The 10,059-nt window shown below is 38.5% G+C and overlaps 2 protein-coding genes across 4 annotated transcripts in view; both read left to right on the top strand.

Annotated features, from left to right (window-relative positions):
• The window catches only part of praf2 (PRA1 domain family, member 2), a 21,572-nt gene extending 13,574 nt beyond the window's left edge, over window positions 1–7,998 (top strand). The window contains exons 3-4 of one of the 3 annotated variants that reach the window (XM_008415098.1): window positions 2,659–2,811; window positions 7,552–7,998. In XM_008415098.1, the coding sequence (XP_008413320.1) occupies window positions 2,659–2,798 (140 nt within the window). In that variant the 3' untranslated portion in view covers window positions 2,799–2,811; window positions 7,552–7,998. Of the gene's footprint in view, window positions 1–2,658; window positions 2,812–3,331; window positions 4,730–7,551 lie in introns of those variants that run through there. The other 2 variants (XM_008415099.2, XM_008415100.2) reach the window with 2 other exon arrangements.
• A 778-nt stretch (window positions 7,999–8,776) lies between these two features.
• LOC103468221 (nuclear factor erythroid 2-related factor 1-like) overlaps window positions 8,777–10,059 on the top strand; it is a 13,939-nt gene continuing 12,656 nt past the window's right edge. The window contains exon 1 of the mRNA XM_017306091.1: window positions 8,777–9,115. The gene's annotated coding sequence lies outside the window, so the exon portion shown is untranslated. The remainder of the gene's footprint in view (window positions 9,116–10,059) is intronic.

Genomic DNA, 10,059 nt, shown 5'->3' with positions numbered 1-10,059 from the left:
TATCAAAGTCAGTAGCAGGCTAACAGTTAGGCTAGTATAACTGACCCACTGCTCATTTGTTCAATGTTTTCTTTAAATTAAAACGTTTTCCTCACCTGTGAAATCTGAAGCCCTTATTATCATTATCTATGGTTGAATTAACTGCTAAACATCGCGTCCGTTGTTCTGATTATTTGCGTGATTGTAGTATTTTCGTTTCCACCAATATTCCTGACTCAATGGACAGAAATGGTGCATGTGTGACTTACGATAAATCACGTAATGTCCAGTAATATATCAATCAATGCTGCTGCCTGCGCTCTGTCCTTCTCTCGCACTTCCCGTTACTTAGCAGTAGGTGTCAGGTTACATTGTGTTGCATTCAATGTTGTCGGGGAAAAAAAGAGTTTCATGCGCTTAATGTCCGATTTGCCGTAAGTATTTATTGAATTCATTGTTGCTAGCTGGGGTGGCAACAGGGGTGGCGAGGCTCTCGTTTGGGGTGGCAACTGCCACCCCACTAGATCCGCCCCTGACTGTTCGATCGGGTTCGTCGTGCCGTGTGGTGTCCAGCCACATGAGCACAAAATAATGGCTACAAGTCCAGTTAATTCATTTTAAAACCCGGTTATTAATCAATGCTTTATTATAATCTACCTGTGATGAATGGCTAAAGTCAGCGTAAAGTCCTGACTGAATGAAAATCATTGTAACCTATTTATGTCACGTTAACGAAGAACAGCTGAAAACTTACCGGGTTCATCAACTGAGGTAGCAATTTGGCTCCAACTCCTCCCCTTGTCATTTCTATATTCTTTGCACGAAATGTTGAATAAACATTAATGATACCACATTGTCACTTTGACCGGCGGAGGCTCTGCATTAATGAAGGAAGTGAGGCAACAAAATGTCTTTGAGGTGGATTTATTTCGGAGCTCCTGGTCATCATTACCTTCTCACAGTGAAACAAAGCATCTTACATTTATACCTGAGGCAAGTTCCAACATTTACACCAGGTAAAGGGGTGATCAAAAAAAGACAAACAAGAAACAAACACTACTTACACAAACCTAACAATAAATATTTACATGCATGCAAATGATTAAATCTAAACTAATGTAAGGTCAATCAAAAAGTAACTGCAACTAAATATAAATCCTCAGAGTATTACCCCTCTTAATGGAAGATGGTATGCTCCAGGAGCATTTGTCTCCCTTTCTGCTCCACCTGGCTGAGACACACCCAGAAAAGAAGTACTCAAACAATTAACTCAAATTAAACCAATCAGAAACAAACTGACATTTTCCCCACATTCTCTGAACAGGAAAGATGGCCAGTCTCCCTACCCAACAAGAATGTTTACTAAATGTCACAATGTAACTGAAATAAAGAACTAATACAAAACACATTTGAACTGTAAATAAACAATATCAATAATCGATATCGGATGGAACCCCTGGTCTCCATCACACACATATCATCTCCAATGTCCGCTGGACTTTGGGTTGCGCCTTGTCAGCTGTTTGGGATTCCCCTCCGTAATTTCCCCTCAGAAAGCGCAGAGGTGAATCCGCGCTTTCTGATTGGCTACCTGTCACATTCAACGGGCTACGTTAAGCTCCCAGTCGTGGAAAACCCCTGATTTAGATCGGAGCGGTCACGACGATCTACCTTAACACACCACACACTGCAGGATGATCGTTTACGAAATCACCAGCGACAATCCTAGATCACCCAACATTCTAAGATTGTCATAAGGAGAAAATGGGCCCAAAAAATCGTGTAGTGTGAACTATTGCATTAGGTAGTCAGATGTGTCCATCTTCTCTATTTAAATCTAGTGATTACTGAAGGGCAATATAGTATAGAGACTTCATAATCTGCACTCTTTTGGTTGAATGCAGTATTTATTTCCACTTCAGCTTTATGTTGTCTAGTTTTTATTCAAGTACGTTTTTTGTTAATGGAGACTGAGAATCCATTTTATTTTTGTTTTTGGTTGTTTTATTTAGTTTATTTTCCAGTGTTATGTGTTCTTTTGAAAATAAGGTGTATCTATCAGGAAATTGCATGCATTATTAGTCATTTCCATTAAATCAGTGTCAAAAGGTCTTGAAACAATATTATCGTTTATCTCAATAATTTTTTAGACAATTAACCGTCCAGCAAAATTTGTTATCGTGACAGGCCTAGTGCTGACCTTTCTGTGGTGTGGTCAGAACGCAAGTCCTGCTGGGAAATGATTTCACCATGTCCGGTACTGCTAACGCTTTCATCTGGTCTGATGTCATTTTGTCATTGTCTGAGAAACTGAATTGGGATGTTCATTAGGTTGACAGAAATAAGCAGTTCAGAAATACAAATATATATAATGAATCTGTTGCAAAGGTGCTTTACTATATGAATTTAATTACTAAAAAGAAATGTTTTTAATTGAAATGCACCTGTGCATGTGTTTACTGCCCCTTATCCATTGAGAATAGTGAAAATAATTTCTGTTTTGATAAAGAATCTGATCATCTGTTTTTTTTGTATTTATATATTGTCTAATAGCAGAAGTCAGCTCAAGATATTTTCACCATAATGGATGTAAAGTAAAAAAAGAACAAAAACAGAAGTTTTTATTCTTTATTTTGATGTACATAAAAGGTTGATTAGTTTGTTCCTGTGTGTTTCCAGTGGTTCTGGTCCATGCGTCGATGAGGCTGCGGAACCTGAAGAACAAGCTGGAGAACAAACTGGAGAGCATCGGCCTGAAGCGGACCCCCATGGGGCTCCTGCTGGAGGCCCTGGGGCAGGAGCAGGAGGCCGGCTCCTAAATACCCAGCAGGGGTACAGGTTCACCTCTTCTTAATTTTCTGATCAGAAACCAGAAGAAAATCGACCAAATTGAACAAGTTTTATAGTTTGACAATTTTTGCACATGTGGTTATGGTTATGGAGTAAAGGACTGAAGGTCATTTTTATTATGGAACCATTTGTAGTTTCATCTGTTATTCTACCCAGCTGGTCTAAACCGCCTTATGTTAACATTTACAGGACTTAAAATTGGAACAAAAAATCATTTTACATGAATACATCATGTTGTAACAATGAAGGAGCAAACATGCTAGCCCAGTGATTTCCAACCTGGAACTTGAGCTAGACCTCTAAACACCCTGAGTGTCCAGAGCTGTTTCACAGCTGTTGCACCACACTCACATGCACCTACACACACGCACACAACAGCGTGGAATAGAGGAGTGTCTGGCTGATTATTAATGTAGTTTTAGATAATGAAGAAGATTCCAGCAGATCAGCTAATGTGATCACTGATCAATGACTTTCTTAATCATTGATAATTCTTTTTTAGATAAAGACATTTCCTCCTCTCATCTGTGATACTCTGTGATGGAAGCAGGAAATTGTGATCCTGTGATAAACCCTCAGTTAAGTAGCATGTGTTGAAGCTTATTGAAAAGAGATTTGTGAAGACAGATTAACAGGACTGTTTTCTCTGCAGAACGAATGATTTTAACTTTAACTTAACATTTTCTAACCCAGTTCTGATGGGTTTAAATGTACAGTTTATGTAATCAGTTGAGGTGTTGTCCCTTCATTGAAATTTTCAACATTTTCCTTCAGTTCCACAACAACTGGCCGAAAGCCAGTTGTGTGTAGCCGTAGTGTTTGGTGCCTTTAATCTTATATTTCAATAACTGAGTTTTTATTTATTTTTTATTAGTTTTCTTTAAAACATATTTTTCACACTGCAGCACAATAATGCCCTCCTTTGGGTAATGGGGGAGGAGGCTGGGGGTCACTTCCCACCCCCACTAGCCTCCATGGATTAGTTGGCTCTGTGATGCAATAAAGGGGCGGAGCCAAGCGGGTGTGGGGGCGGGGGGGTCCCTGACTAGCCCTTTTTATAACACCAAAACACATCAGTTGATGATTTTGTTGCATTATGTGTTTGTACATCATAATATTTAACCTTTAAAGGGCCAGTAATTATGTATTATCCAGGTACATAGAGCCGTTTTTAGCACAATTAAGTAACTATGTCACCTTCACTGGCTATAAAATACTATAAAAATCAAATATGACTTAAAAGAAATTTAACCTTGTAATTTAACGCTTTGAAGTTGGGGTTTTCTCCTTAAATTCTCCTTTTTTTTTCAGAAAAAGTCATAGCATTGCTTTCTATTAATTGCTTAAGAACATTTTTACCAGCGTTTCACTGAAAAATAGTTTGTAATGAGCTCAGCAGATGAGCAGTTCCACCAGGTGTTTGCTAATTGCTGCTGGCTAGTCTGAAGGAGCTGAGTGGGGGAGATGTACGAAATAGGAAATGTCAAATAGTTTCTTTTTTTTGATGAAAGTTCAATTTTTCATACACTCCTTCAGGTTTGGCTGTCTGATAGATGTTTTTTCTTCTTCTTCTTTTAGATGATAAAGTATAACATTGTTATGTGACATCCAGCATTGCTTGGTCCCCAAAGGCTTTGTGACCATTGCCTGGAAACTGCTGCCATCTTCTGTTGTTGATTAGGACGAAGTTCCACGTTTAGATAAAGCTGGTAAATAACAGTGGTGGTGTGAGGGACTCTGCTCACCGATGCTGTGTAAATGAGCGACTGGATCACAACAAAAATGTTAGTTTACATGAAGGGCGGCTCAGCATGAGTGGGGCATACAGGTCCTTCTCAAAAAATTTGCATATTGTGATAAAGTTAATTATTTTCCATAATGTAATGATAAAAATTAAACTGTTGTATATTTTAGATTCATTGCACACCAACTGAAATATTTCAGGTCTTTTATTGTTTTAATAATGATGATTTTGGCATACAGCTCATGAAAACCCAAAATCCCTGTCTCAAAAAATTGGCATATTTCATCCGACCAATAAAAGAAATGTATTTTAATACCAAAAAAGTCAACCTTCAAATAATTATGTTCAGTTATGCACTCAATACTTGGTCAGGAATCCTTTTGCAACCTTCAATGCGGCATGGAGGCAATCAGCCTGTGGCTCTGCTGAGGTGTTATGGAGCCCAGGATGCTTCGATAGCCTTAAGCTTGTCCAGAGTTTTGGGTCTTGCATCTCTCAACTTTCTCTTCACAATATCCCACAGATTCTCTATGGGGTTCAGGTCAGGAAAGTTGGCAGGAAAATTGAGCACAGTAACACCATGGTCAGTGGTTTTGGCACTGTGAGCAGGTGCCAGGTTGTGCTGAAAAATTAAATCTTCATCTTCATAAAGCTTTTCAGCAGATGGAAGCATGAAGTGCTCCAAAATCTCCTGATAGCTGCTGCATTGACCTGCCCTTGATGAAACACAGTGGACCAACAGCAGCAGCTGACATGGCTCCCCAGACCATCACTGACTGTGGGTTCTTGACACTGGACTTCTGGCATTTTGGCTTTTCCTTCTCCCCAGTCTTCCTCCAGACTCTGGCACCTTGATTTCCGAATGATATGCAGAATTTGCTTTCATCAGAAAAAAGTACTTTGGACCACTGAGCAACAGTCCAGTGCAGCTTCTCTGTAGCCCAGGTCAGGCGCTTCTGCCGCTGTTTCTGGTTCAAAAGTGGCTTGACCAGGGGAATGCAGCACCTGTAGCCCATTTCCTGCACACGCCTGTGCACGGTGGCTCTGGATGTTTCTACTCCAGACTCAGTCCACTGCTTCCCCCAAGGTCTGGAATCGGTCCTTCTCCACAATCTTCCTCAGGGTCCGGTCACTTCTTCTCGTTGTGCAGCATTTTTTTCTGCCACACTTTTTCCTTCCCACTGAGGTGCCTTGATACCTCACTCTGGGAACAGCCTATTGGTTCAGAAATGTCTTTCTGTGTCTCACCTCTTGCTTGACGGCGTCAATGATGACCTTCTGGACAGCAGTCAGGTCAGCAGTCTTACCCATGATTGCGGTTTTGAGTAATGAAACAGGCTGGGAGTTTTTTAAAGCCTCAGGAATCTTTTGCAGGTGTTTAGAGTTACTTCGTTGATTCAGATGATCAGGTTAATTACTCGTTCAGAGAACATTTTCATGATATGCTAATTTTTTGAGACGGGGATTTTGGGTTTTCATGAGCTGTATGCCAAAATCATCAATATTAAAACAATAAAAGACCTGAAATATTTCAGTAGGTGTGCAATGAATCTAAAATATATGACAGTTTAATTTTTATCATTACATTATGGAAAATAATTAACTTTATCACAATATGCTAATTTTTTGAGAAGGACCTGTAAATCTCAGCTGGACGTTGGGTTTATGCTGCCATCTTAAACATATGATAACTTGAGACAGATGCCTTTACTGATTCTGACTGAACCAGGATCAGTGAAATTATACTCACACCATAAAGCTGTTAGGTATCCATGGTTGTGTTTGGATGAGAAGGATCGGCTGGTAGTCCTTGTTGTCGGGTAAACCAGGTGGTTCTGACACTGATATTTATTTACAAAGTTACTATTTTCCAGATTATTATAGTTTTTAAATTGATTACATAGAAACATGCTGAATATCAGCTGCATTATTTTCGATAAAAATGTAGAAAATCAGTTCTATATGGCTGCAGATGAAGAATCTGTTTCTTGAGCTGATACCTGAGAAGCACATTAAATATTTCTTCTAAATGTCTAAATTTATTCTAAAGCTTCTGGAGAAGAAAATCTACAGAATCCACAAACGAATCAATCCGATCCAACTTATTGGTCATGCTTCATTTGATCTTTGAGTGATCTGGTGTTCCTCCAGCTGTGCTGAAAGGTGCAGAGCGGCGTCTACTCCGTGGAAACGTTTTACCCAGGAGCTGAGTGCTCAGCAGCGTTTCTGTTTTTACTGGAAGCACGCTGTCCTGTATTTTGCTGAAATCTTGATGATTAGAAACAAAATAACTTACGGACTCAGAAAAACAGGTTTTACTGAAGTTTAAGGTATAATACACAAGGTTTCAGTTTTGTTCTTGTAATTCAGTTATAACATGTGGTGTGCATTTGCTTTTTACTCACAGGTCAGATTTCCCAAGTTCCTACTCAGAAAACCACTCGTGATATTAACTCTTTTTTTAAATGTCCTGATTGGGAAGTTCAAGTTAAAACCTTTTATAAAGAAGCTGAAAGTGTTTGTTTTTATAGTAGAAATGAGGATAAATGTTAAGTTCTGGTAGTTTATAGGATCGGAGTGTCATCTGTGGCTCTGAAGCTGCAAATGGTTTTTTGGACTGTCAATTCTGGATTTTAATAACTTTAGCAAAAAAATAGAACCAACAGATGTTTTAAAATATAGATATAACAAATGACACCTTTAGAAAAAATATCACTTTTTTCATGAAGCAAACGGATTGAATTTCCACAACAGAACGGCATTAAGTACAATTAACATGTTTTACTATACACATTTTTCCTTCTCATTAAGTTGGAACTTTAATGACTTTTCCCAAGAAGAAAATGTATCCATTTTCTTTTTTGCAAATGTTTGATGTTCATTTTAAAACCTAGAAGTCAAAATAAATATTTAAGCTGACAAAGAAAATTTCCTGTAGCTCAGATTATAAATCTAGGTTTTCTGTTTTTCTTCTGTAGCATCAGTGGCTCTAAATGAGATGATGTCGTCGGACGGAGGCAGAAACGGCTCTTTGAGATGTAAAGGTTGCAGACCCCTGGTCTGAATATTACAATGTGTGTGCATTTGATTTTCTCAGCTTGGTATTCCAGTGTGCTGTTGTGTGTTCACTCTTTAATATGACCGTATTACCTTGAGCTGCCAAAACAATACTTTATTATGAGAAAGAACCAAGCTGGTTTATCTACAAGTAAATGAAGTTGTTAAAGATTTGGATTTGTATGTAAACAGTGGCTAACATTTCCAACTCAAAGTGCCATTTAATGTTTTACATGTGTTTGTTTCTGTTGGGTTTTTTTCTTGTATAGTTAAACTGTTTCTCTGTTTTATTAAATGTCTTTGCCTAACTGTCCCAGTATGGATTATGTCCATTTTTCTTAATAAAAACAATGCTTTTTTTCCTGGAATGTGTCGTCTAATTTGGGGGTGGGCTGTCTTTGTGCTGCAAACCTGTAGAAGTGTAAACAGTTTGTGTCCAGGATGTGTGGGTTCTGCAGAGGTTTCAGTTACCCTTTTCTCAACCCTAGACCTGGTTTAAAACTGCAATATGTAACTTTTCTAATTGTTTTTAACATATTTATGTCATATCGTTATGTCGTGACAGATAATCTGTGAAAAAATTGAGTTTGTCTGCCTTCTACCTGAAACACTAGAAACAGCCAATCAGAACCCGAATGTGGGTCTTAATGCTGTCAATCATCCTCTGTGTGATGCTGCTCATCCCACCTCTCCCTCCCCTTATTCTCTGCTGTGCTGGTCTGTCATGAATGCTAACGCTAGTTAACATGGCCGCTGATGATGGATAAACGGTTTTCCTGGAACAATACTTTTTTTTTTTGGTAGCTGCATTTATTCAGACAACTAATCTTTTCACAGGTTATGTCTCAGACCAAACTGTCATGACATGGTGACAGTTTTAACACATTTGTAGAAAATACATTTTTTAATAAAGGTTCTGCAGCTTTTAGGGCCCTGTGGAGACTACATCTCAGCTCCTCGCTGTCCTCTGCAGGTCCTTCCTGACTGCTAAGCTGCAGAATGTGAACATTGTGAGGAGAAGCTATAGAATCACTGTTCACTACTGACTGAAGATAAATAAAGCTGTTGGGAAGACATGGATGGGTCCAAACTCAGTCACATTTAGACAACTCTCCTCATGTGTTTTCTCCGTTCTTAACGTTTAACAGGAACTCTGACTCAGTGCCTGTGTTTGGAGGACGAAACACTAAAATTTGTATCCATGTTATTTCTCAACACTGTTGAGTTCCCAACACAAAGAAAATCCTGGAATCAGACAGCAGGCAGGAGGATGATTCAAATTTATGCTGTTAACAGCAGAGCAACATACACCAACAGTGACACTGGTCCTCTGGTAACGGTGTGAGTCACCAGGGGGAGGAGCCTAGCGCAGAACCAGCTGCTTTAAAAAGGCTCAGCTTCTAACTTTGTCAGAACAGCAAGAGAGTGGTGGAAGTGAGTGAGGGCGACTGGATCTGAGCTGCTGACCAGTGAACTGCCTGCCCGGTAAGAAACACTTCAACTAGATCCAGATTTCTACTGACTGTCAATTTATCTCTGCTGTGATCTGATACTGATCTCACACTTCATCAGAAAGTCGTGTCATATAATCACCAGCTGCTTGTTTTCTTAGCTGTTCTGGACCTCATGGTGACTTCTCTGATTCCTAAGTTATTTTGTAGAGATCTGTTTATGACAGCTGGAAACATTGTGTAACATGTTGTATTGACAGACTGTCTGGGAGCATTCATAGCATCATGTAACGATGAACTTTGACTTCTCCACATCTTCCCTAATCTTACAAATTTAGGATTCACTTCAAAAATAAATTTTTCCCAATCATTGTAAACTCTTCAGAGGTTAGGTCAAATGAAGATTTCTCCATCGAATTAAACCATGAAATGTTACCCTGTACAAGTTAAGACTGTAGATATTTTTTTATTTTGCCTAAAGGATGTGGCTTATTTTTATGATTTTTTTTAACAGGACAAATTAGTAACCATATAAACAACGATGACATAATGTGTCAATAATTATCAGTGAATAAAGTTTATCTGAGCTCCATATCTGAAGTCAAAAGGCGGTAGAGCCTGAAGCAATAAATAGATTAAAAGAGATTTAACCACTAAGACGTGACTTTGAAACAAATATTGACTTATCAGGTTTAAACTAAGGGGTCTTTTTTAATAACAAGTCAGCACGTCTTATAAAGAACTAAATATAGAGATATAAATTTTTTTTAATAGTGATAAATATGCCCTGTTTCAGACGGCATATTTTTCCCTCTATAACAAAAAACATCCACTCAGAAAAATCCTGTTTTTGTAGAAATTATATATTTTTGCACTTTCCAGGCTTACATGTTTCAATCAACATCAGCCATAGCAACCAGGACATTTAACATTTAAAATTTTGACACACACATATATATATATATATATATATATATA

The sequence above is a fragment of the Poecilia reticulata genome, linkage group LG8 (genome assembly GCF_000633615.1).
Source record: "Poecilia reticulata strain Guanapo linkage group LG8, Guppy_female_1.0+MT, whole genome shotgun sequence".
In the NCBI taxonomy this organism is placed as follows: domain Eukaryota; kingdom Metazoa; phylum Chordata; class Actinopteri; order Cyprinodontiformes; family Poeciliidae; genus Poecilia; species Poecilia reticulata.
This window is presented reverse-complemented; position numbering and strand designations above follow the sequence as displayed.